At 62.3% G+C, this 25,062-nt stretch overlaps 4 protein-coding genes across 6 annotated transcripts; 2 read left to right on the top strand and 2 right to left on the bottom strand.

The window, feature by feature from the left end:
- Positions 1-9: 9 nt before the first annotated feature.
- IL25 (interleukin 25) lies at positions 10-4,699 on the bottom strand. Its single transcript, XM_074969423.1, has 3 exons — positions 4,682-4,699; positions 1,126-1,370; positions 10-250 (listed from the first exon to the last, which is right to left on the bottom strand). Exons 1-3 carry the CDS (start codon positions 4,697-4,699, stop codon positions 10-12), a joined length of 504 nt encoding a protein of 167 aa, XP_074825524.1.
- A 3,812-nt stretch (positions 4,700-8,511) lies between these two features.
- Positions 8,512-15,462, top strand: EFS (embryonal Fyn-associated substrate). The gene is made up of 6 exons (XM_074969314.1): positions 8,512-10,655; positions 11,108-11,407; positions 11,599-11,697; positions 11,797-12,363; positions 13,641-13,745; positions 14,026-15,462. The coding sequence occupies exons 1-6, from the start codon at positions 10,650-10,652 to the stop codon at positions 14,437-14,439; spliced, it is 1,491 nt and encodes a 496-aa protein (XP_074825415.1). The 5' UTR covers positions 8,512-10,649; the 3' UTR covers positions 14,440-15,462.
- Positions 15,463-17,384: 1,922 nt separating this feature from the next.
- PABPN1 (poly(A) binding protein nuclear 1) lies at positions 17,385-22,166 on the bottom strand. 3 transcript variants are annotated; one of them, XM_074969316.1, is made up of 8 exons: positions 22,083-22,166; positions 21,245-21,449; positions 20,153-20,267; positions 19,181-19,248; positions 18,994-19,100; positions 18,760-18,847; positions 18,336-18,487; positions 17,385-17,911 (listed from the first exon to the last, which is right to left on the bottom strand). In XM_074969316.1, exons 3-8 carry the CDS (start codon positions 20,232-20,234, stop codon positions 17,872-17,874), a joined length of 537 nt encoding a protein of 178 aa, XP_074825417.1. In that variant the 5' UTR covers positions 20,235-20,267; positions 21,245-21,449; positions 22,083-22,166; the 3' UTR covers positions 17,385-17,871. The 3 variants fall into 3 exon arrangements, with proteins under 3 accessions (XP_074825417.1, XP_074825418.1, XP_074825416.1); XM_074969317.1 differs by lacking the exons at positions 21,245-21,449; positions 22,083-22,166 and adding an exon at positions 20,673-20,773 and having other exon boundaries at positions 17,386-17,456; positions 17,888-17,911; XM_074969315.1 differs by lacking the exons at positions 21,245-21,449; positions 22,083-22,166 and adding an exon at positions 20,673-20,773 and having other exon boundaries at positions 17,386-17,911.
- Positions 22,167-23,549: 1,383 nt separating this feature from the next.
- On the top strand, positions 23,550-24,623 carry PPP1R3E (protein phosphatase 1 regulatory subunit 3E). The gene is made up of 2 exons (XM_074969424.1): positions 23,550-23,966; positions 24,174-24,623. The coding sequence occupies exons 1-2, from the start codon at positions 23,550-23,552 to the stop codon at positions 24,621-24,623; spliced, it is 867 nt and encodes a 288-aa protein (XP_074825525.1).
- Positions 24,624-25,062: the final 439 nt, after the last annotated feature.

Genomic DNA, 25,062 nt, shown 5'->3' on the forward strand with positions numbered 1-25,062 from the left:
CGCTGTGGCTCAGAACTGTGGCACGACACAGACGCAGGCCACGGCCACGGGGTACAGCTGGGGCTCCAGGAAGTAGGCGCCGGGCCGGCCGGGACAGGGGCGCCGGTAATAGACCGTGGTGCTGGCGTTGACCCGCACCGAGTTGCCCCGGCGGTCCCGGTGGTGCGGGGGGGCCAGCGACACGCAGTGCGGGCAGAGGCACTCGGCCTGGACCAGGCGCCGCGGGAAGCGGGTGCTGTCACAGTCCTCCCTGCGGAGAGAGAGAGAGAGAGGGCGCGCTGAGAGAGAGAGAGACTGGGACCGAGGGGGAGCGAGAGACTGGGACGGGGGGGGAGAGACTGGGACCAACGGCGGGGAGAGAGACTGGGACCGACGGGGGGGGGGAGACTGGGACCGAGGGGGGGAGAGACTGGGACCGAAGGGGGAGCGAGAGACTGGGACGGGGGGGGAGAGACTGGGACCGACGGCGGGGAGAGAGACTGGGACAGACGGGGGGGGAGACTGGGAACAAGGGGGGGAGAGACTGGGACCAAAGGGGGAGCGAGAGACTGGGACCGAAGGGGGGAAGAGAGACTGGGACCGAGGTGGGGGAGAGAGACTGGGACCGACGGGGGGGGGAGACTGGGACCGAGGTGGGGGAGACTGGGACCGAGGGGGGAAGAGACTGGGATCGAGAGGGGGGAGACTGGGACCGAAGGGGGGAAGAGAGACTGGGACCGAGGAGGGGAGAGACTGGGACCAAAGGGGGGAAGAGAGACTGGGACCGAAGGGTGGGAGAGAGACTGGGACCGAGGCGGTGGGGACTGGGACTGAGGGGGGGAGACTGGGACTGGGTCCGGGACCAAGCGAGATGGGGATGCAGAGAGATCCTAGGCCCAAGACAGGAAGCACGGGGGGTGGGGGTCAGAAGCAAGGTCAGTTGGTTCATGTCAGGGTGGGGGGCCAGGGTCAGGGCTGTGTATTAGGGTACAGAGCAGCAGGGGGCTGTGTATCGGGATGAGGGTTGAGGGTCAGGGCCGTGTATTGGGGTACAGAGGGTGGGGGCTGGGTATCAGGTGAGGGGTGGGGCAGGGCCGGATATTGGGGTACAGAAAGGTGGGGGTTGGATATTGGGGTCACTCTTACCGGTATCTCCAGGGTGCGATGGAGCGGGTGTTGGGGGGCCCATGGGACCGCCCCTGGCACTGGGGCTCCTCCCCCTGGCGGGTGGCCTGGGAGTTGAAGTGACAGCTCTGGGGCTCCTGGGAGCGCCCCTCGCTCAGCCACACCCCGGCCTTCTCCACCTCCTCCAGCTCACAGCACTCGGTGTCGCCCAGACATCGCTGGGCCCCGCCCAGGGACGCCACCCAGAGCACCACCAACAGCACGGCCTGCAGGGGGCGAGAGAGAGCGTCAGAGAGAGGGAGGGATGGACGGAGGGATGGCAGGGGTATGTGGGGACGGAGGGATGGAGGGACAGGGATGGACGGAGGGATGGAGGGATGGAAGGGGTATGTGGGGACAGAGGGATGGAGGGATGGATGGAGGGATGGAGGGATGGCAGGGGTACATGGGGACGGAGGGATGGAGGGATGGGAGGGGTACATGGGGACGGAGGGATGGAGGAACAGAGGGAGGGATGGAGGGACAGAGGGATGGATGGAGTGATGGCAGGAGTACATGGGGACGGAGGGATGGGGGACAGAGGGAGGGATGGAGGGACAGAGGGAGAGATGGAGGGATGGATGGAGTGATGGCAGGAGTACATGGGGACGGAGGGATGGGGGGACAGAGGGAGGGATGGAGGGACAGAGGGAGGGATGGAGGGATGGCAGGAGTACATGGGGACGGAGGGATGGAGGGACAGAGGGAGGGATGGCAGGGGTACATGGGGACGGAGGGATGGAGGGACAGAGGGAGGGATAGAGGGATGGAGGGATGGCAGAGGTACATGGGGACGGAGGGATGGAGGGACAGAGGGAGGGATGGAGGGATGGCAGGGGTACATGGGGACGGAGGGATGGAGGAATGGCAGGGGTACATGGGGACGGAGGGATGGAGGGACAGAGGGAGGGATGGAGGGATGGCAGGGGTACATGGGGACGGAGGGATGGAGGGATGGGAGGGGTACATGGGGACGGAGGGATGGAGGGATGGAGGGATGGGAGGGGTAAATGGGGCTGGAAGGATGGAGGGACAGAGGGAGGGATGGAGGGATGGCAGGGGTACATGGGGACGGAGGGATGGAGGGACAGAGGGAGGGATGGAGGGATGGAGGGATGGCAGGAGTACATGGGGATGGAGGGATGGGGGGACAGAGGGAGGGATGGAGGGACAGAGGGAGGGATGGATGGAGTGATGGCAGGGGTACATGGGGACGGAGGGATGGAGGGACAGAGGGAGGGATGGAGGGATGGATGGAGGGATGGCAGGGGTACATGGGGCCGGAGGGATGGATGGACAGAGGGAGGGATGGAGGGATGGCAGGAGTACATGGGGATGGAGGGATGGAGGGACAGAGGGAGGGATAGAGGGATGGAGGGATGGCAGAGGTACATGGGGACGGAGGGATGGAGGGACAGAGGGAGGGATGGAGGGATGGCAGGGGTACATGGGGACGGAGGGATGGAGGAATGGCAGGGGTACATGGGGACGGAGGGATGGAGGGACAGAGGGAGGGATGGAGGGATGGCAGGGGTACATGGGGACGGAGGGATGGAGGGACGGATGGAGGGATGGCAGGAGTACATGGGGATGGAGGGATGGAGGGACAGAGGGAGGGATAGAGGGATGGAGGGATGGCAGAGGTACATGGGGACGGAGGGATGGAGGGACAGAGGGAGGGATGGAGGGATGGCAGGGGTACATGGGGACGGAGGGATGGAGGAATGGCAGGGGTACATGGGGACGGAGGGATGGAGGGACAGAGGGAGGGATGGAGGGATGGCAGGGGTACATGGGGACGGAGGGATGGAGGGATGGGAGGGGTACATGGGGACGGAGGGATGGAGGGATGGAGGGATGGGAGGGGTAAATGGGGCTGGAAGGATGGAGGGACAGAGGGAGGGATGGAGGGATGGATGGAGTGATGGCAGGGGTACATGGGGACGGAGGGATGGAGGGACAGAGGGAGGGATGGAGGGATGGCAGGGGTACATGGGGACGGAGGAATGGAGGGACAGAGGGAGGGATGGAGGGATGGCAGGAGTACATGGGGATGGAGGGATGGGGGGACAGAGGGAGGGATGGAGGGACAGAGGGAGGGATGGAGGGATGGATGGAGTGATGGCAGGGGTACATGGGGACGGAGGGATGGAGGGACAGAGGGATGGAGGGATGGATGGAGGGATGGCAGGGGTACATGGGGCCGGAGGGATGGATGGACAGAGGGAGGGATGGAGGGATGGCAGGAGTACATGGGGATGGAGGGATGGAGGGACAGAGGGAGGATGGAGGGATGGATGGAGTGATGGCAGGGGTACATAGGGATGGAGGGACAGAGGGAGGGAGGGAGGGATGGGAGGGGTACATGGGGACGGAGGGATGGAGGGATGGGCGGGGTACATGGGGCTGGAAGGATGGAGGGACAGAGGGAGGGATGGAGGGATGGATGGAGTGATGGCAGGGGTACATGGGGACGGAGGGATGGAGGAACAGACGGAGGGATGGAGGGACAGAGGAAGGGATGGAGGGATGGCAGGGGTACATGGGGACGGAGGGATGGAGGGACAGATGGAGGGATGGCAGGGGTACATGGAGACGGAGGGATGGAGGGACAGAGGGAGGGATGGAGGGATGGCAGGAGTACACGGGGATGGAGGGACAGAGGGAGGGAGGGAGGGATGGAGGGATGGATGGAGGGATGGCAGGGGTACATGGGGACGGAGGGATGGGGGACAGAGGGAGGGATGGAGGGATGGCAGGAGTCCATGGGGACGGAGGGATGGAGGGACAGAGGGATGGAGGGATGGATGGAGGGATGGCAGGGGTACTTGGGAACGGAGGGATGGAGGGACAGAGGGAGGGATGGAGGGATGGATGGAGGGATGGCAGGGGTACATAGGGACAGAGGGATGGAGGGACAGAGGGAGGGATGGAGGGATGGCAGGAGTACATGGGGACGGAGGGATGGAGGAACAGAGGGAGGGATGGATGGAGGGATGGCAGGGGTACCTGGGGACGGAGGGATGGAGGGATGGAGGGGTGGATGGAGGGATGGCAGGGGTACATGGGGATGGAGGGATGGGGGACAGAGGGAGGGATGGAGGGACAGATGGAGGGATGGCAGGGGCACATAGGGACGGAGGGATGGAGGGAAGGGGTAAGTGGGGACGGGTGGCTGGCCCCTCCTAATGGGCACCCCCGGGAGCCAGCAAGCGAAGGTAACGGACCCAAGTCCGTGCGCGGCATTAGCCAGCGGAACTCCCTGCTACTTATCAAGCCGTTGTCACCCGCACACCCGAAGCCGGGCTTGTCCCTTCCATGGGCCGCAGAGCGTGAGGGTCTCCTGGGCGGGGCCCAGCCCCCCAGCCCAAGAAGGGCCCTTGGGGGCCATGCTCTGTCCTGGGCCACAGTGCCTGGCTGGAGGACAAGGCCTAGGTAGAAACCCAGCGTCCTGGCCCAGAACCACTCCCCGCTCGGACCCCTCGATCCCACTCCCCTGCCAGAGCTGGGGACGGAACCCAGGTGTCCGGGCTCTTACCAGCAGCGTCTCAGCCATGCCCGCTCTCCTCTGCCGCCTGCCACCTGCCCGTGCTGGGAGCCCCTCTTTTATAGCGGGCAAATTTCCATCATATCAGCAATGCAAATTTTTTTTCCTGGATGTTCACTTCGGATCAGGGTAATTTCCAGCCCTCACAATCCCATGGCATCCCATGCGGGGCTTGGGAATGGGAGGCACAGGTGGGGCGGAGGGGCCGGGCTGGGCTGGCAGGGGCTGCGGGTCGGGAGTGAGGGGCACCGGCAGGGCTGTCGGGGGCAGGGCAGGGCTGGCAGGGGGCTGCGGATTAGGAGTGAGGGGCACGGCCAGCGCCGTCACTAGGGGTTGCCCAGCCCAGAAAGCCTGGAATGAGCTGCCCCTGTCTTCAATCACCAGCTGCTGGAGTCCTGGGCTGGCGTCAGCGTAGTTTGGCCAAGGGACTCAGGGCCCAGCTCTGGGGGGAGGGGGAAGAGCCCGGCCCCGATTCTCTCTGACTGGATTGCAGCAGAAATCAGTCAGGATGTTTAATGCTTGGGGGGGTCACAATAGTGAGACTCAGATGAAGAAACCTCAGCCACAGCTGGGAGAGAACCCAGGAGTCCTGGCAATCAGCCTGCCCGTACAGTGACATACCATAATAAGGACATTAATTCAGGTCTTTCCCTGGTATATTCCACCCCCAGAGACCCCCAGCCCCCTCCCCAAGTCTCCCAGCACTCCAAACCCCTCCCCGGGACCCCCAGCCCCCTCCCCAAGTCTCCCAGGCCCCCCTGGGACCTCTAGACCCCCCCAGCCCTCTCCCTGGGACCCCCAGGCCACCCCTGGGACCGCTAGCCCCTCCTAAGGGCAGCCCACAGCTGGGGGGGGTGCTAGCCCCACGGGGGAGGGGGCGGGGTCCTGTATCTGGGGAACACAGGGATTGTTTGGGAGCAGGTTTCTGTGGGCAGGCGGATTTGCATAGGATTCTGGGGAGTCACCCCGCGCAGGCGGCTCTGATCCCAAGCCACAACAAAGCAGTGCCCATAGCAACACAAACAGCCCAGCGCCCAGGGCGGGCTGGCAGGGCCTGCGGGTCACGAGTGAGGGGCACCAGCGGGGCGGGGGGGCAGGGCTGGGCTATCAGGGGCTGCAGGACAGGAGTGAGGGGCACCAGCAGAGCTGGGGGGGGCAGGGGGGGCTAGCAGGGGCTGCGGGTCAGGAGTGAGGGGCTCCGGCAGGGCGGAGGGGGGGCAGAGCTGGGCTAGCTGGGGCTGCGAGTCGGGGAGAGTGAGGGGCACCAGCAGGGCTATGGGCAGGGGGGCCAGGGCTCCAAGAAGTGGCTGGGAGTGAGGCAGTGTGATGAAGTGGGAATGTTCTTAATGTTTTCTCTGAATACGGTGTGTGTGCCTCAGTTTCCCCTATGCAGTTCTGAAGTATCTCGGGGGTGGGATAAGGGGGTGTGATTGTTGCAGAGCCCTAGAGGGCTAGTGTGATGCTGTCTGCACAGAGAATGGCGGATACCCCGTCTCCTGGCCACCGATGGCCTGGGGCCCCCCCTGCAAGGTGCCACTGAAGGGGTTGGAGAACACAGAGATCAGGTGGCCCAGACTAAAGGCCAGAGGAGGGGCTGGAGGGGGTTCAGTTTGGAGCTGGCTGGGGAGACAGAGGGAGGCCCAGAACCGGGGTCTGGGATCCCTACCCCCCAAGGTTGACCTGACTGAGGGGTTGTGTTGTCTGTACCGACAAGCTCGCTTTGGGCCTGTGTTCTTGTCGGCTAATAAACCCTGTGTGTTACTGGCTGGCTGAGAGTCACGGGGAATCACAGGAAGTGGAGGTGCAGGGCCCTGACTCCCCCACACTCCATGACAGGCAGTAAGGTGGCCTCCAGCTGTGAATTCTGCCCCACTCAGGCCCAGAGATAAAGGCATGGTTAATGTCCAAACCTGGGTGGGGAGCAGGGTCTAGTGGCTAGAGCAGGGTGGGGAGGGGGCTGGGAACCAGGACTCCTGGGTTTCATTCACATGCCCCTGTGTGCCTCAGTTTCCATGGGGCAGGCTGTGGGGGCTCCCTGTATAGGGGCTGCTAATCATGAGGCCTGCCCCCCCCAGGCATAGTTAATAGCCCTGGGCTGGGTTCACCCCCCTCCCCTCGGGTGTGGGGCTGAAGCCCCTCGCCCAACCCCTGGGGCTAACTCAGCAGCACTCCCCACAGGTTGCTTTGTGGCTTGGAGGGGAGACACCAGGGTGAATGAGGAGTAAAGATGAGGAGCCAGGACTCCTGGGTTCTCTCCCTGGCTCTGGGAAGGGAGTGGGGGCTAGTGGTTAGAGCAGGGGGACTGGGAGCCAGGACTCCTGGGTTCTATCCCCAGCTCTGGGAAGGGAGCAGGGGCTGCTGTCGGGTGACCAGACAGCAAGTGTGAAAAATCGGGACGGGGGTGGGGGGTAATAGGAGCCTGTATAAGAAAAAGCCCCAAATATCGGGACTGTCCCTATAAAATCGGGACATCTGGTCACCCTAGGCTGGTGGGTCAGAGCAGGCGGGGCTGGGAGCCAGGACGCCTGGGTTCTCTTTCCTGCCAGTCCCCATTAGGGTGACCAGATGTCCCAATTGTATAGGGACAGTCCCGATTTTGGGGTCTTTTTCTGATATAGACGCCTATTACCCCCCTCGCCCGTCCCGATTTTTCACACTTGCTGTCTGGTCACCCTAGTCCCCATCTTGGCAGGGGGAGTCAGCTCCCGCGGAGGGCGCTGGGGGGCGGGGGTTGCCCCTCCCTGGTGCCCGGGCAGGCGGAGCCGCTGGGACCGGGAAGGAGGGAGGGCTGGGGATGGGGGGGATGGGTAGTAATTCAATCCCTGGCTCCCTCCCTCCTCCTCCCTCTGCCTCGGCGCCCGGCCAGCCCTGGGGGAGGGGACTCGGGTTTCCCAGCAGGGAAGAGAGAATGTGAAAGCGACAGAGGAGGAGAGAGACGAGCGGGGCCAGCTTCCCTCGGGGCTGGAGGAGAAGGGGGAGGCAGGAGGAAAGGAGGGAGGGAGGAGGGAAGGAAGGAAGGGTGAGGGAGAGAGGGAAGAAGGGAAGCAAGGAGGGAGGGAGGAGGGAAGGAAGGAAGGGGGAGGGAGAGAGGGAAGAAGGGAAGCAAGGAGGGAGGGAGGAGGGAAGGAAGGAAGGGGGAGGGAGAGAGGGAAGAAGGGAAGCAAGGAGGGAGGGAGGAGGGAAGGAAGGAAGGGGGAGGGAGAGAGGGAAGAAGGGAAGCAAGGAGGGAGGGAGGAGGGAAGGAAGGAAGGGGGAGGGAGAGAGGGAAGAAGGGAAGCAAGGAGGGAGGGAGGAGGGAAGGAAGGAAGGGGGAGGGAGGGAAGAAGGGAAGCAAGGAGGGAGGGAGGAGGGAAGGGGCCGATCCCCCCGCCTGGGGCAGCAGCCCGTGGCCGAGCGAGCGAGCGGAGAGCTGCGGGAGAACGAGCGGGACTGGACGGGCTGCCCGGGCCGCGGCGGAAGGAGGATGAACAGGGGGAGGGAAAGTTTTCGGCCCGGCGGGGGAACAAGCGAGTGAGGGAGCCGCGCCCCGGGCTCTGGAGGGGGAAGGAGGCAACGACCGAGAAGAGCCGCTGAGCCTCTCTCTGGGGCGTTTGTTTTCCTCTTTGTTTCGTTCTCTTCTTTTATCCTCCCTCCCTGCTTCATTCCCCCGTTCCCCTTTTCTTCTCTCCCTCCTTCCTCCCTGCTTCATTCCCCCCTTCCCCTTTTCTTCTCTCCCTCCTTCCTCCCTGCTTCATTCCCCCTTCCCCTTTTCTTCTCTCCCTCCTTCCTCCCTGCTTCATTCCCCCTTCCCCTTTTCTTCTCTCCATTCCTTGTTTTTCTCTCCCTCTTTCCCCCCCTTCCCTCCCTCTCCCCAGCTCAGAGCCAGCTGCAGCCCCTCCCAGACAAAGTACAGCCCAGGGGGCCAGCGGGCGCCCAGCCCAGAGCCCGGGTTTGGCTTCAGCTGCTGGGCAAAGCCCCTGATTATGGGGTTGGGGAAGAAGCAAACTCCCAAGAGAGCTGCTGGCTGCTGAGTTCAGAGATTTCTTGGGAACTCAAAGGGAGGAGTTTGGCTTTCTTTCTTTCTTTCTTTCTTTCTTTCTTTCTTTCTTTCTTTCTTCTACACATTCAGCAAAAGACCTTATCTATCTCATCCTCAAACCCCTTGCACACTATCTATCTATCTATCCCCATCCACCCCCTCTATCTATCTCTCTATCTCTTTCTGCAGAAAAAAAACCCTAGTCTGGAAGGGGGCTATTTTGGGGCACACTATATTTTTCTGGATTTTGACCTTTGCCAATTGGCGTTTGGATGTTGTGCTCTTTTGGTTCCGGTGCGTTTGCCATCTGGCTGGCTCGGCGCCGGCGTCATTCGTGGCATGGTGCAAAATCTGGGGTTGGAGGAGATGCCGAAGCAAATGACGGGGTTTGAATTTTGAGGTAGTGGAGGGATTATCTCAATTTTCTTGGAAGTTGCAAAAAAAATTAACTCTGTGTGTGAGAGAGAGATTGTTTTCCGCACTTTAAAGTTGCCACAGTTTTCCCTGTGGATTAAAAACATTCTGGATTTCTGCATTTGCCTAATTTCTGGAATGTTTGATACATTAATTAGCAGAATTTCTCAGCAATTTCCACCCCAAGATAATGATTTTTTTTCTAGCTTTGGGTAGAAAGTTTGCAACATTTCTGGACTTGTGAATATGCACCACTTCTTCTGTGGAAGGAGATTCAGGATTTAAGGACGCGGTTTTGGTGAGAGTTCTGGATTTTTTTGAGAGTTAGATTATTTTTTCCTTTCATTGTGGGGAAAAAGACTTGTCTAGATTTGTAGGGAGTCTGTGATTTTTCTGGAGATTTGAACTTGTTAAAAAAAATCTGGATTTGCAAAACCAGTATATTTTGAGGGACATTTCATGGCATTTCTGGATAGCCGAACTTGCAAAAAAGGGCAGAAATTTTGAGCTTTCCAAAAATCGTCTTGATTTGGGAACGTTTGCAAAAGCAGGGGTGTTGATGCTTGCGAGAATTCTGGAGTTTGGAATGAGGCCACATTTCTGGCTCCTTTGGCTCAGGAAAATGGTCTAAATTTGGGGGAAAGGTCGCAAGATTTCTACACAGTTGCAAGATTGTTTTGCAAAAAATTGTCTGGATTTTTCGCTGGCAAGATTACGCAAAGGTTTGCAAGCTTTCCTGGATTGCCCAGGTCTGCAAAACCCCAATCTTGGATACTCTGAGCTTTGGGGAGGACCCTCTGGAAATGCCTGCCCTTTGCTTTCTGGTTGCAACTCAGTCCTGTTCTTGCAAAATAGGATTTTGTCCTAACTTGTTGAACCTCCTTGCGTGCCTCCCTCCACGCACCATGAAAGCAGCCAGGCCTCTCTACATGTGTCTGTGCTCGCTGGATGTATTTTGCTGACCAAAGAAGCTGTTTGCAGAGCAGAAAAGACTCCTCGATCCTCTGGAAAATGACCGGGATTTTGCTCTTCCACGTCTGGACTTTTTGAAAAGAGTCGTGTTTGGATCCGAGGGGAAACCCAACGGATTTGCTGAGTTGGCTGGAAACTACTTAGGCTCAAAGTATTGGGCTTGTTTGTTTGGCCTCCAGAACTCATGGAAGAAAGACTGAGGGACCTATAAGGAACTGGGACACTTTGAAATGATACTTTGACAAAAGTTTACAAGAAAATTGTGATTCTCTCTCTATCTCTTTCTTTCTCTCTCTCTCCATCCCCATATGCCCCCCACCCCCCATTCCACAGCAGAAAGAACTAAACAAATCTATAAACTCCAACGTATAATCTAGGCCTTAATTTACAGTTTAGAGGAAAGTTGTGATTGTCTTTCTTTCATTTCACACTCTTTTCTTCATCATTCACACCTTTTCCCAAGTTCACTCCTTTTGCTTTCTCCTATCACCCCACCTTCCTTCCTTCCTTTTCCCATCTGTCTCTCCCAACACAAGACCCCTCCCTGGAAGAACCATGTCTGTAAGTAGATTGAAGCTTGGGGTTACAGCCTTCCCATTTTCACCCTGACCCGGAATGGGTTGGCTGGGAATTTGCAGGGGGTGGGGGGTTGTCCCTGCCACCCCGACTGGGGGAAATGAGCCCTGTACCGGGGGATACTGGTCTGCCACCAAGCAGCACTGGGAGTACTGGTCCCTCTGCACACAGGCCCAGCCAGCCCTGGGGGTCCCGAACTCTCTCCCAGCCGGCCCTCGGGGGTCCCCGGTCTCTCTCCTAGCCAGCCCTGGGGGTCCCTGTCCTCTCTCCCGGCTGTCCCTGGGGGTCCCCGGCCTCTCTCCCAGCCATCCCTGGAGGTCCCTGGCCCCTCTCCCAGCCGTCCCTGGAGGTCCCCGGCCCCTCTCCCGGCTGTCCCTGGGGGTTCCTGGTCTCTCTCCCAGCCGTCCCTGTGGGTTCACTGCTCCCTCTGCCCCCAGGCCCAGCTGGCCCGAGCGCTGTTCGACAATGTGGCTGAGTGCCCAGAGGAGCTCTCCTTCCGCCGGGGGGACCTGATGCTGGTGCTGCAGCCCAAGGTGCCTGGCCTGGCCGGCTGGCACCTCTGCTCGCTGCACGGGCAGCAGGGCATCGTCCCGGCCAACCGCGTCCGCATCCTGCCCGAGCCGGGGCCCCCCGACCTCTCCCCGGCGCCCCACAAGGAGAGCGCACCATCCACCATCTACAACCCACCCCGGGGCCAGAGGAGGAGCAGGGCAGGGCAGAAGGAGGAACAGCAGGAGGTGAGAACCCAGGCGTCCGGGATCTCCCACCACCGCCTCCCTTCCCCCATCCAGCCAGGGAACCCAGGCTTTAGAGGTCCTCCAACACAATCACCCCTGGGGATCCCTCGTACCACTCCCCATCCCCATCACCCACAGCTCGGCCTGAGAACCCAGGAGTCTGGGCCCTGACCCCTCTCTGGCCCCCCCAGGTGTACGTGGTGCCCCCACCCGCCCGGCCGTGCCCGACCACCTGTGATGATATCTACAAGGTGCCCCGTGCCACCCGGAGAGACAGGAACCCCAGTGAGGTGAGAATGGGGGCTGGTGGGGGGAGGGGAAGGGGGCGGGGAGATGGGGGGGACCAGTGTCTGAGCCTTGATTCACTTTCTTTTCCCCCCGACCCCCAGGTCTACGACGTCCCCTGCTCCCTCCCGCGGGACGCCGCCCTCTCTGATACTTATGACACCCCCACGCCCTTCCCCAAGCAGGCAGCGCCAGACACCGACCCCTACAACGTGCCCCCCCCAGCCGTGCCCCCCCTGGGCCAGGAGGAGGAGGAGGAGGAGGGATGGGAGGAAGAGCCGGCCCCCATCTACGCCACCCCATCCAACCTGCGCCGGGTGTCCGCCCTGCTCAACCTCTACGAGTCACCTGAGGAGCTGCTGGGGGGGGAGTACGACCTGCCAGGGCCCCCCCCGCCAGAGGCGGCCCTAGGGGGGCTGAGCCTGGGTGAGACGGGGGGCGTGGGCGGGCGCCCCCGGCTGCCCTCAGCCGAGAGCCTCTCGCGCCGCCCCCTGCCGGCTCTGCCCTCGCCTGGTGCCCCCCGGAAGGGCAGCATCCAGGACCGGCCCCTGCCTCCGCCCCCGCCCCGGCTGGGGGGACTGGCTGGGGGGCCGGATGAGGGGGCGGGGGATGGGCACAGCGACTACGAGGGGATCCGGCTGGCAGAGGAATACGACTACGTCCACCTCAAGGTGAGCCGGGGGTGCCCCCGCCCCCCGAGCCCGGCTACCCGAGCCCTGACCTCTGAGCCCTAAAACCAACCCGAGCCCGACTACCCAAGCCCTGACCTCTGAGCCCTAAAACCAACCCGAGCCCGACTACCCGAGCCCTGACCTCTGAGCTCTAAAACCAACCCGAGCCCGACTACCCGAGCCCTGACCTCTGAGCCCTAAAACCAAGCCGAGCCCGGCTACCCGAGCCCTGACCTCTGAGCCCTAAAACCAACCTGAGCCCGGCTACCCGAGCGCTGACCTCTGAACCCTAAAACCAACCCGAGCCCGACTACCCGAGCCCTGACCTCTGAACCCTAAAACCAACCCGAGCCCGACTACCCAAGCCCTGACCTCTGAGCCCTAAAACCAACCCGAGCCCGACTACCCGAGCCCTGACCTCTGAGCCCTAAAACCAACCCGAGCCCGGCTACCCAAGCCCTGACCTCTGAGCCCTAAAACCAACCCGAGCCCGACTACCCGAGCCCTGACCTCTGAGCCCTAAAACCAACCCGAGCCCGGCTACCCGAGCCCTGACCTCTGAGCCCTAAAACCAACCCGAGCCCGACTACCCGAGCCCTGACCTCTGAGCCCTAAAACCAACCCGAGCCCGACTACCCGAGCCCTGACCTCTGAGCCCTAAAACCAACCCAAGCCTGGCTACCCGAGCCCTGACCTCTGTCCCCTAACACTAACCCGAGCCCAGCTACCCAAGCCCTGACCTCTGACCCCTAACACCAACCCGAGCCCTGACCTCTGTCCCCTAACACCAGCCAAACCCGGCTACCTGAACCCTGACCTCTGAGCCCTAACACCAACCCGAGCCCTGACCTCTGACCCCTAACACCAACCTGATCCCAACTATCCGATCCCTGACCTCTGACCCTGGTCCTGACTTCAACCCAATCCTGGCTACCTGATCACTGGCCCCAATGCCAGCCTGCACCTAGCTATCCGATCCCTGACCTGTGACCTCTGCTTCACCCCAGCTTTCTGTCCAATAACCTCTTACCCTAATGCCACCCTGACCTCTGACCCCGACTCCCAACCTCTGACTCCAGGTCACTGACCTCTGACCTTGACCCCAAAGCCAACAAAGCCCCAGGGTCCCTCACCTCTGACCTCAACCTCAGAGCCTGCCCCAAATGCCAATCGGACACTGCATTTCCTGACCCCTCATGTCAACCCTGTCCCACAACCACTGACCTCTGACCCCAGCATCAACCCCTGACCCCAAATCTGACCTCTACCCCCTCCAGGGGACAGACAGGCTACAGGCCCCGGCTACAGACCGCGACCCCCCAGAGGAGGTGACCAGCCCCAGACTCCAACCAGAGACCCCCATTTTGCTGGAGGAGGAGGAGGTAGGAGTGGTCCCTTCCCGGATGCCTGGGTCCCTTTCCCTGGTGGTGGATGGGGATCAAGCTGTCCTGGGTGCCTGGGTCCCATTTTCAGAAGGGTGGAGTCCTTCCTGGATGGTGGGCGGGTGAATGGGGGGCGTCAAGATTTCCTGGATTCCTTGGTCTCATCTCCTGGAACAGGGGGTCCCTCCAGGGCTCCTGGGTCCTTCCCGCCCCCTTCTCCCCAACCTGGGGCAGGAATGACCCCTTCTAGCACTGACACCCTCCCTCCCCTGCCCCCCAGGTGCCTCCCAGCCCTGAGGACGCCCAGCTGTTGCAGTTCTATGCGGGCCAGTGCCGGACGCACTACACCACCCTCCTGGCGGCCACGGAGGCCCTGCTGGCCAGCGCCGGGGCCAACCAGCCGCCGGGCGTCTTCGTGCCACACGGGCGCTTTGTGCTCGTCACGGCGCACAAGCTGGTCTTCGTGGGCGACACGCTGGCGCGTCAGGCGGCCTCGGCCCCCCTGCGGGCCCGGGTGGGGGCAGCTGCCAGCGCCCTGTGCCAGGCCCTCAAGGGGGCCGTGCTGTCGGTCAAGGGGGCGGCGCTGAGCTACCCCTCACCCCCTGCTGCCCGCCTGCTCCGGGAGCGCCTGGCCGAGCTCTCCCGGCGGGCCCAGGGCTTCACCAGCCTGCTCAGCACCCTGGCGCCCTCCTGACCCCCGGGACCTTTGACCTCTGACACCAATGATCCTTGGGTGACCTCTGACCCCCTCCCCAGGGTCCTCTGTGCCAATGAAACCCGTGACCTCTGACCCCCTGCCAATTAGCCCTGTATGACCTCTGACCCCCCTCCCCAGGGTCCTCTGTTCCTCTGCCACTTGGTCCTACCTGACCTCTGACCCCTGTCCATTGACCTCTGACATAGTCCCAAAGCCTCGTAGCAAATTATCCCCTTGTGACCTCTGACCCCAAAAGCCCTACTCAAACCAATTGTGACCTCTGACCCCAGCCCAAGGCCCTCCCAGATCCAATAACCTACTGCAACCTCTGACCCCTGGCTAGTTTCCCCTAAGCCATGACACTGTGACTCTTGCCCTTTGACCTTTAGCCTCCCACAACTGATCTTCCTCTTTCCCCTTTGCCCTCCGCCCCTCTTTGACCTGGGTGCCCCGTTACCTTCACCCTTGACTCCACCCAAGGGCACCCCCTCCTGGCCTGGCCCCCCAACCAAAAAGCCCTTTGAGCCTTGCCCTGTGATGTCTGCCCCAGTCTAACTCTCACCTGCAAAGCCCTGACCCACTACATAGAGGGGAATCTTCGTATCATTGATAGTTCAGGTCTGGACTCATGGAGGGGGATGGACCTCCCCCCCCCAGCCCCAGGGACCCCAGAGTTGCTTGGGGGGTCAGAGCAATGCCAAAGACTTGACTGCGGTTGGGCAGCACAAGAGGAACACCCCCCCACCCGGAGACAGGACAGCAGCGAGGGGGGGTCAGCCAACACCAGCGGGGAGCAGAGGATCATGGGAGAATGGCCAATGCCAAGAAGCAGAGGATTACAGGAGACTGGCCAAGGCAAGAGGAAGCAGAGGAGTCTGGGTAAAGCTCAGCAAAGGGGATGGTCCCCATCCGCTGATGACTCCCCAGCCCCTGTACCCCCACTTCACAGCCCTGCCGGTGCCCCTCACTCCCAACCCGCAGCCCCTCTCCAGGGAGCCCATAGGGTGACCTGTTCTCTCAGGAAAGATTTTTTCTATGTTTGTAAATAATAAATCAATGAAAAAAGCCAATTGTCTCTGTTCCTTGGGGGCGGGGGGGGCACATGTGCACAACCTTCCCCCCACCCAGCAATCAGCCTGCCCCTCCAGGACCAGATCAGAACCAGCAACCCCCTCCCCCCATATTCTATTCCCTAAGAAAGGTAGGGAGGGGACGGAGGGGCTGTTGGGGGGATTAGTTGGGAAGGGGCTATGCTGGGCGGGGCGGGGGGGAGAGAGAGAGTCTGTGAACAGGAGGGGAGTTGGAGGCCAGGCTGTGGGCTCCAGTGGTTAGAGCGGGGGGGGGGGGGGGTCTGGGAGCCACAGGGGAGGGAAGTGAGGTCTAGTGGTTAGAGCAGGAGGGGCTGGGAACCAGGACACTTGGGTTCTCTCCCACCTCTGGGACGGGAGTGGGGGCTAGTGGTTGGGAAGAGGAGGGGACCCAGGACTCCTGGGTTCTCAGCCCAGCTCGGGGAGGCACCACCACCCCAGGCCTCATAAACAAGCGCACACTGCTAGGCCCATCCATAGGTGTGGGCAGGCCAGGCCCAGGAACACGCCTTGCCAGGTGACCATGTGAACTCCACGCCAGTGCCACACCTGGACTTATGGCAGGCCTGTGCCAGGCAACAACACGCCAGCAGGCCCGTGACATGCGAGGAACATGCCAACAACATGGCCAAGTGCCCAGCACACACACACCAGCAACACACCAACTCCATGCTTGGCACATGCACCCACCCCATGCCCAGACATGCAAGCACACATGGGCACCATGCCAGCACCACATGTGGGGCCCAGGCTGACAGGCCAGCTGGCAAGGGGCACCCTCCAGTGGTGGGCAGTGGGATAACAGCCTCCTACTGAGGATGGCAGGGACCTGGGTTCAAATCCCAGACACCCACTCCCACCACCTCTGCACTGCCATCCCTCACCAGCCTGGCCCCCACCTCATCTCCCCTGACATCAGAGGAAGGGGGCCAAGACATCTGGGCTCCCTGGGAGGGTGGTGAGGTCTAATGGTAGAGGGGGGCAGCTGGCCCCTTCTCCCTGCTGTCTGCCCCCAGCCCACCAGCTGAGACACCCCAGGGGGATGCCCCCATCCCCCTGCAACTCCCTAACCTTTGCTGGGGCCTGCTATGGCCTCAGGGCCCCTCCCCCAACCTTGCCAGACCCCCCCATAGCAACACCCCATCATTCTCTGGGGTACCCCCTAACTCCCCTTTGACCCCAAATGCTCCCAGGGATTCCCCATCCTTATCAGGACCCCACCGAGTCTCCCAACCATCCTGGGACCCTCCCTCTTCCATGGCACCTCTCACAGGACCCTACCACCCCCATCAGCTGAGACACCAGAGAACCCCCACCCCCTACCAACCCCCAACTGAGAGACCACCCCCCAGCCACTGTCAAGGGCCCTTTTCACAGCACCTGCCCCCCATGACCCTGGTCATATGACACCTGCTCCCCAAACACCCCCACCAACCCAAGTCACGTGATCAAGAGATGACACCCAACAGACTGGACTCAAGGGCCTAGATTTAGGACCCTCCAAACCCCGCTCCCACCAAGGGACAGCAGAGCAAGCCAGCAGCTCAGGTCCCCTCCCCCACGCGGGGGCGGGCCTGGTTATCCAGGGACCTCTTGCCCCGGGCTAAGACGCACCCCCTAACAACCCAGGAGTCCTGGTTCCCCACCCCCACCACAAGAGACCCCAGGAGTCCTGTCCCCTCACAAATCACCCTTAACCCCCTTTTCTTTCTTCCAAAAACATCTTTTATTTTTTTCCACCCTCAAAACATTTTTTTTTTAAGTTTTTTTCCTCCCCCCCCCCGCCCTTGCCCCCCCGCCTGGAAATTAAAATAAAGGGGGGAGGGGAAAGGCCCCCCAATCCCTGCTCCGCCCCCCTCCCCCCAAATAGTTAATCTGGTCGCAAGAGCTCCGTGCGGCTCGACAATTCCTTCAGGCTAAAGCCACCTGCAAAGATAAAGACACTGAAATACGGCAGGTAACAGCCCCGGCCCGGACGGAGGGAAGGGGGCAGGGGCAGCGGAGGAGAGGAGAGAGCCGGGCAGGGGGCAGCGCCAGGGCCAGGGCCCACCCGCAGGGGGGGAGCGGCGGGACGGGGACGAGACGGGGGAAGGGAGGAGTGAAGCGCCGCCTGCCCAAGGCGGAGAAGTGAGGGGCTGGGCACAGAAAGCGGGAAGGAAGCAGGCCGCCCTTGGACGGATGGCGGGAAAAGGGGGAGCGAAGAAGGACAGAGAGGAGGAGAGCCCTGTGCTCAGCGAGCCAGCCCCCGCCCCCCGCTGCGCCCCACAGGGCTGCTGCAACACTGTCACATTCTTCTCTTTTTTTTTTTTTTTTTTTCTTTTTCTTTCCCAAAAAACACTTTTTAGTAAGGGGAATACCATGAGGTTGCTCTCGCCCGGCCCCTGCAGAGGAGAGAAGAAGGGAACGAGTTAATAAACCGGGGGAAGAGAGAGGAGAAGAGAAATACAACCGAAGAACCCAGGAGTCCTGGCTCCCAGCTCCTCCTGCTCTAACCATTACACTCCCCCCCCCCCCCCCCCACAGCCGTGGAGAGAACCCAGGAGTCCTGGCTGCTAGCCCCCACTGCTCTAACCACTAGCCCCCCCACACTCCCAAGCTGGGCAGAAAATCCAGGAGTCCTGGCTCCCAGCCCTCCCCCTCGCCCCTGCTCTAACCACTAGCCCTCACTCCCCACCCAGAGCTGGGGATAGAACCCAAGAGTCCTGGTTCCCCAGCCCCTGCTGCTCTGACCACTAGACCCCACACCCCTCCCAGAACCAGGAGAGAACCCAGGCATCCTGCCCGCAGCAGCCTGGCCCCCCAGACCTGTATGAGCGTCCGCGCGGTCGGCTGCTGAATCCACTGTAGAACCGGGCCCGGGAGCTGGTGTAGCCAGAACCGCGCCCTCGGTACCGGGCCCGGGGAAAGCCCCGGTCTGTGGTGCTGATGCCGGGCCGGTTGGTCCGCTTGGGGATCACCTGTGGGTGAAGAGGGGGGTCAGAGAGGCCCAAGCAGGGGGAGGGAAGCGGGGTGCAGCAAGGCTCAAGGAGGAACTTGGGGGCAGGAGAGAGAAATGGGGTTCAGACCCAGGCTAGAGAAGGGAAGGTGGGGCTGGGGTTCAGGGACAGAACCTTGGGGTTCGGGGTGACAGGTGAAGCTCCTGTGAGCCAGGAGAGAGCCTAGAGTTCAGGGCAGGATAGGGGCCCAATCTCGGGATTCACGGGCCTTGGTTTTAGGGTGCGGGGCTCACCTTGATCTGTCGCCCCCTGAACAGGGATTCATCTAGCGCCATGGAGGTGCGCACAGACTCCTTGTCGGAGAACTCGATGTAGGCGAACCTGGGGGGGGATCCCACATTAGACACCCGAAAAACATAGCCCCCACAAAAACCAGCCCACAGGGCCGCAGCTTCTCCTCCAGCCCCTCCCTTATGATCCACACTCCTCCTCCTGCCACCCCACGAGCCCCCCGAAATCTCACTCACCCTTTGGGGTGCCCACTGTATTTATCACACAGGATGGTGACGCGGTTGACGGACCCGCAGCCGTGGAAATGAGCCTCCAACTCTTCAGCCGTCGCCCCGTAATCCACCTGAAAAAGAGGGGGGGGCAATGGGCTGAGAAACAGGGTCCCTTGAATCCCCCCAGCCCCTCCATGGCTCCCCCACTTACATTACCCACGTATATGGATCGAGCGTCTGCCTCCATCTTTTCCTCTAGGGACATTATGACTGGGCCAGCTGTGAGGAGAGAACAGGGGGCTTAGTAAGGGGGGGCTGTACCCCAAATCTCTTCCAGGGCACACTCCCTTTCCCAGAACAGAGAGGGGAAGACCCCCCTTTCTGTACTGGATTTATACCAGCATCTGGCATAATTAGTATGGACAGATGTATAAACAAAGATGTTTATACAGGCCCTACACAAACAACCCAAGGGGTAGCGTTTATGTAGGACCTACCTACAAGGTTCAGAACAGCATGAGTGAGGTCGGTGTTTACACAGGTCCTGTGCAAACCAGATGGGAACACTTATGTAGGTACTACACAAATAAAAATCAGAGGAGCACAATTCCCATGTGTCTCTAGGCTTTGCCATCCCCGCCAGGGTCTGAGAGTGAATTGGGCCCCCCCCGCAGTATTGTTTACTTAGATCCTTACATATACAAAAAAGTAGTGTTTACACAGGCCCTACACAAATAAAATGCAGAGCAGAGTGAATCCCAAATGCCTCCTAGCTTCATTCCTCCCCCCTGCCCTGTAATCAACAGGGTCCAAGGGGGAAAGTGATGGTTACCATGTACATAGGTCTTACACAAATAAGATGGTGGCATTTATGTAAGTCCTACACAAACAAAATTCTGAGGGACATAATTTGCATGTGTCTCTAGACTTTACAATCGCTAAGGGAGTCTGAGTTTGAATGTGGGGGGCGGGGAGGTTACTGTTTACATAGGTCCTACACAAATACAATTCAGAACAGCGAGACTCCCAAATGTGTCTGGAAATCACCACCATCCACATGGTCCAAGGGCAATATTGCAGAGATGGTTCAGGGCAGTGCAGTTCACAGATGCCCCCTAACTTCGCCACGTACAGGGGGCCTGAGGTTTATGCGGTCCACACAGGGGGTGCAAGGGGGTCTCACCATTGCCGGGCGGGGGGCTCATGTTCATCTGCTTCTCCACCTCGTTCTGCAACTCCTTCAGCTTCTCCGCCTCCTCCTCCATCTCCCGCACGCGGGCTTTGATGGCCTCCAGCTCCTGAGGCGCAAGGGGGGCAGATTGGGGGCCTGAGTCACCGCCCTCACTCCCCCGTTGACATCTGCCACCCCATGTCACCCTCCCCCACCAACTCCCCCCATAGCTCTGCCCTGGTCCCCCAACACACCTCCATCCTACCCAGGACCCCCAGCAAAGAGCCCCAAATCAGCACCCCCATCCCTACAGCCCCCTCTCCTGTTTAGTCCCCTGAAGACTAGCCCCACCCAAGACCAGATCTGCCCCCTCATGGGCAGCCCCCCCTCCTCGTGCCCCTCCCCCCCCGGGCCCCAGATCCCTCCCCCCTCCTCGTGCCCCTCCCCCCCCGGGCCCCAGATCCCTCCCCCCTCCTCGTGCCCCTCCCCCCCCGGGCCCCAGATCTCCCCCCCGGGTCCCCGCCCCGCTCACCGGGTCCTCGATGGCGGGGTCTCCGGGGTCCCCCTCTCCCAGCCCGGCCTCCTCCTCCAACTCCTCGGGGGGGCGGTGGGCGCCGGGGCCCCCCCCAGGCCCGGCCCGGGGGGCGGAAGCGGAGGGGGGCGGCGGGTGCGGGGGCCCCCCCCGTGCGCCGCCCCCGGCCCGGCCCCCCCCGTCCAGCAGCAGCTCCCCCTCCTCCTCCTCTTCCTCCTCCGCGCCCCCCGCCCGCCGCGCGCGGGGCCCCGCCCCCAGGTCCGGCCCCCCGCCCAGCCCGTTCCCGTACTGCGCGGGGGGGCCCCCGCCCGCCTCCGGCCCCTCCCCCGCCCCGCGCGCGCCCCCGCTGCCCCGCGCCGACGAGGCCATGGCGGCTCCTACTCTGCCCCGCGCTGGGCCGGCCGCTGCGCCGCGCGCCGCTCCTCATTGGCCGCCCGGGCGGGGCCCGCCCCCTCGCCCCCACGCCATTGGCTGGCCCGGCGGAAGGGCCTGGAGAGCGCGTCTGATTGGCCAACGGCCCACCATCGCTCTATTCCATTGGCGAAGGCGCCCGCTCGTCTACGGAGCTCTACCGTGTGATTGGCCGTCCGCCGGAAGGGCCGTGCCCAAACCTCTGATTGGCCCAGTGTCCGCCATCGCTCGAATCCTATTCGGACAGAGTCCCGCCAGTCAAGAGATCGCTGCCTTCTGATTGGCTGTCGGGGGCGAGTGGCGGGGCGGACACTTTTGACCGGCTGAACATGATGATTCGTCACGTCCCTCCCCGTGGCTGCGGCCCTGATGGGATAAACCGGCCCAGCCTCATTGGCGGGGGGCTCCGCCGCCCTGAGCAAGCCCCGCCCACGTCGGACCTTTTGACCCCAACTTGACCCCTGGGCCCCTGACCCTTCCCTGCCTCACAGGGGCCTGGCCCTGAGACCCCGACCCCACAGGTCGCTAAACCAACATGGCCGCCCCCGGGCCTGAATCAGTCCCCGCCCCACGCACCCCCCACCGGTCTGGGGCTGCCGGGCTTCTTCAGGCTCCGTGATGGCACCTGCTCCCGCCCCGCCCCCACCCCCCGGTGCCCCTCGCTCCCGACCCGCAGCCCCCTCCTGGCCCCGCCCCGCCCCCCGGTGCCCCTCGCTCCCGACCCGCAGCCCTCTCCTGGCCCCGCCCCGCCCCCGCCCCCACCCCCCGGTGCCCCTCGCTCCCGACCCCCAGCCCCCTCCTGGCCCAGCCTTGCCCCCACCCCCCGGTGCCCCTCGCTGCCGACCCGCAGCCCCCTCCTGGCCCCGCCCTGCCCCCCACCAGCTCTGCCTCCCCTCAGTCCCCCCCACACCCATTCCCTGGCTGGCTTCCCGGGATCCATTAGCTGCATCTTGTCTCATGAATTATTGATCCCAGATTGGAACATTTTAGACCCTTCACCTCTCAGGTACATGGTGTCCCCAGCTGGGCCTAGACTCCCGGACGCCTGGGTTCCTGCCAGGTTAACTCCGTATGGTCTGGAAGGAGCAACTACCCCACCCCCACCTCCTGCCCAGGGGCGGGGGGGAAGGGGGAGCCCTGAGCATTGGAAGGAGGGGAGAGTGCTTGGAGGGCATGTGCCGTTTCTGAGCATTACAGTAATTGCCAAGTCAGATTTTGTGTGCACCTGGACCAGGAGGGATGGAGGGATAGTGAAAGAAGGAGAGAGTGGGAGGGAGGAGGGGCGTCTGCTGGACGAAAGAAGGTGACAGAGAGAGAGCCACGGTGAAGCCCCCTCGGAGCGACAGAACGAGACAGCTCCCAGCCAGAGCAATAGAAAGATGGATCGCAAGGAGACAGAATGAACCAGCGGAGAGATCAAAGGAGGCAGTGACCAAGCGAGACAGAGCCCGGCTGGAGTGAGAGAACGAGAGAGTCCGGAGGAAAGGAAAGTGGCAGGCAGAGTTACCGCACGATAGCAGGAGAGAGGAGACAGCGCAGAAGCGACAGACCGAATCAGAGCCTGGACAGAGAGAGACACTCAGAATCTCAGGAAGGGAAGAACCTGGAAGACAGAGTGACGGAGAGAGAGAACAAACCAGCGCCTGGCTGCAGTGATAAATTGGGACTCTCCAGAAAAAAGGAACAAGAACGCAACAACAGAGAGATAGAAGGAGGCAGAGTCCAGACGGAGATGTAGTCTCAGAAACTCTGGAAGGGAGGAACGTGGAAGGCAGCGAGGAAGGAGTAGAATAAGCCAGCGCCCTGCCAGAGCAATAGAACAAGACACGGCCCAGACGGAGAGAGAGAAGGAGAATTTCGGGAAGGGAAGAACGTGAAGATAGCGACAGAGCAACAGAACGAGTCAGGGTCCAGACAGAGAAATAGACTTGGACTTTCTAGAAGAGAACAATGTGGAAGGCAGCGATGAAGTGGTAGACTGAGCTGGCGCCGTAATGGAGCGATAGACTGAGACGCAGCCCAGATGGAGTGATAGAAAAAGGGAGCACTTTGCTGAAGCAGTAGAATGGACAGAGAGCTAGGAGGACTCAAAACCCAGATAAAGCGATAGAGCGAGCCAGAGCCCAGAAAGAGCGATAGGAGGAGGCCTGGACGGGTGACAGAAGGACACAGAGCCTGGACGGAGGGACAGAATGAGGCCTGGATGGAGCGACAGATGGATACAGCTCCCGGATGGAGCAACAGAATGAGCTGGTTCCCAGACAGAGTGATAGAACGAGCCAGCACCTTGACAGACCAATAGACCAACACAGTGCCCGGGGGGAGCGATAGAACGAGCCGGTGCCCGGGGGGAGCGATAGAACGAGCCGGTGCCCGGGGGGAGCGATAGAACGAGCCGGTGCCCGGGGGGAGCGATAGAACGAGCCGGTGCCCGGGGGGAGCGAGCTGGCCTCCACCCCAGGCCCCATGGCACGCGCTCCCCCGCCCCCCAGCGACATCCCGCGCAACCTGAGCTACATCGCGGGGCTGTACGAGCGGGCGTACTACCGCACAGTCCGGCCCAGCCTGGGCGACGACTCCGACTCCGAGGCCGAGGGGCGGGCCCGGGGGGCCCGGCCGCGGGGACGGCAGAGCCGCACGGGTGGCAGGGGGGGGCGCCGGCGCCGCAGGGCGCGCTCCGCCCCGGCTGGGGGCCCCGGTGGGGGATCCCGCAGCTGCAGCCCCAGCTCCCGGAAGCGGGTGCGCTTCGCCGACGCCCTGGGTCTGGAGCTGGCCAGCGTGAGGCACTACTGGCCGGCCGAGCTGCCCCAGGTCCCTGAGCGCGTCCACACCCAGCTCCGGCGCGACGCCCTGCGCCACTTTGCCCCCCTGCGCCCCTTCCAGGTAACGATTGGGGGCAGGGGAGAGCTAAGGGCTGGGGAGGGCAGGGGCAGGCAGGGTGGGGGCAGGGAAGGGGATGAGAGCTGGGGGGCAGGTGCCTAGCTCTGCCCCCCCCAGCAGGGGGCATCGGGGTCCAGGGTGGGGAACAGCGTGACATTAATTTTCTTTCTTTCTCTCCATCCCTCCACCTCCACCTCCCGTTTTCTCCAGGACCCGCTGGCGGGGCGCCTGCCGCTGGCACCATGTTTCTGGGACCCGCTGGGGCTGCCGGACTTCGGGGCGCGGCTGGGGGCACAGGGCGTGTGTCTGGAGGGGGTGCGGGCCGGGGGGATGGGGGTGGCGGGGACCCTGCGGGTTCTCAACCTGGCCTACGAGAAGCGGGTCAGCATCCGCTACAGCTGGGACGGCTGGGCCAGCTACCAGGAGGCCCCCGCTGCCTACGCCGGCCCCTCCGCCGTCCCCCCCTCTGACCGCTTTGCCTTCCGCCTGCCCCTGCCCCCTGGGGGCACCCTGGAGTTCGCCCTGCGCTGCCACGTGGGGGGCCAGGAGCTGTGGGACAACAATGCGGGACAGAACTACATCCTGCGGGGTGGGGGGCGGGCCGAGGGGCCCCCCAGTCCCCTGCAGGACGGAGACGGGGGCTGGATCCACTTCCTGTAGGGGGCCCCACATCCTCTGCGGGGACTGAAACGTGGGACCCCAAAGCCATGGGATGGGGGGGCAGGAAGAGGGGGTGAGTTACAGGGGGCGTGGGGGAGGGACCTGATGGGTGGAGGGGGGAGACAGGACTTCTAGGATGGGGGTGTCCAGGGGAGGGTGGGGCTAGGATGGGGGCGGAACTGAAACCAAAGACGCCCCCCACATCGGGCACTGCCCTCTGGGACCTGCACCCCCACCCAGGACGTTGGGGGAGCCATTCCTTTATAGGGGACACTAAATCCCATCTGACCCTGCCCCCAGCTCGAGGGGAGGGTCTGGCTGTATTGGGGGGGGGCAAGGACATTGGGAGGTCATTAACCGGTGGAACTCCCTGCTGGTGGACAGTACTGCACTCAACCTGCTGCAAGCCAGGACTGGTCAAAGCCACCCGACAATCTGG

The sequence above is a fragment of the Natator depressus genome, chromosome 13 (assembly GCF_965152275.1).
Source record: "Natator depressus isolate rNatDep1 chromosome 13, rNatDep2.hap1, whole genome shotgun sequence".
NCBI lineage: Eukaryota > Metazoa > Chordata > Testudines > Cheloniidae > Natator > Natator depressus.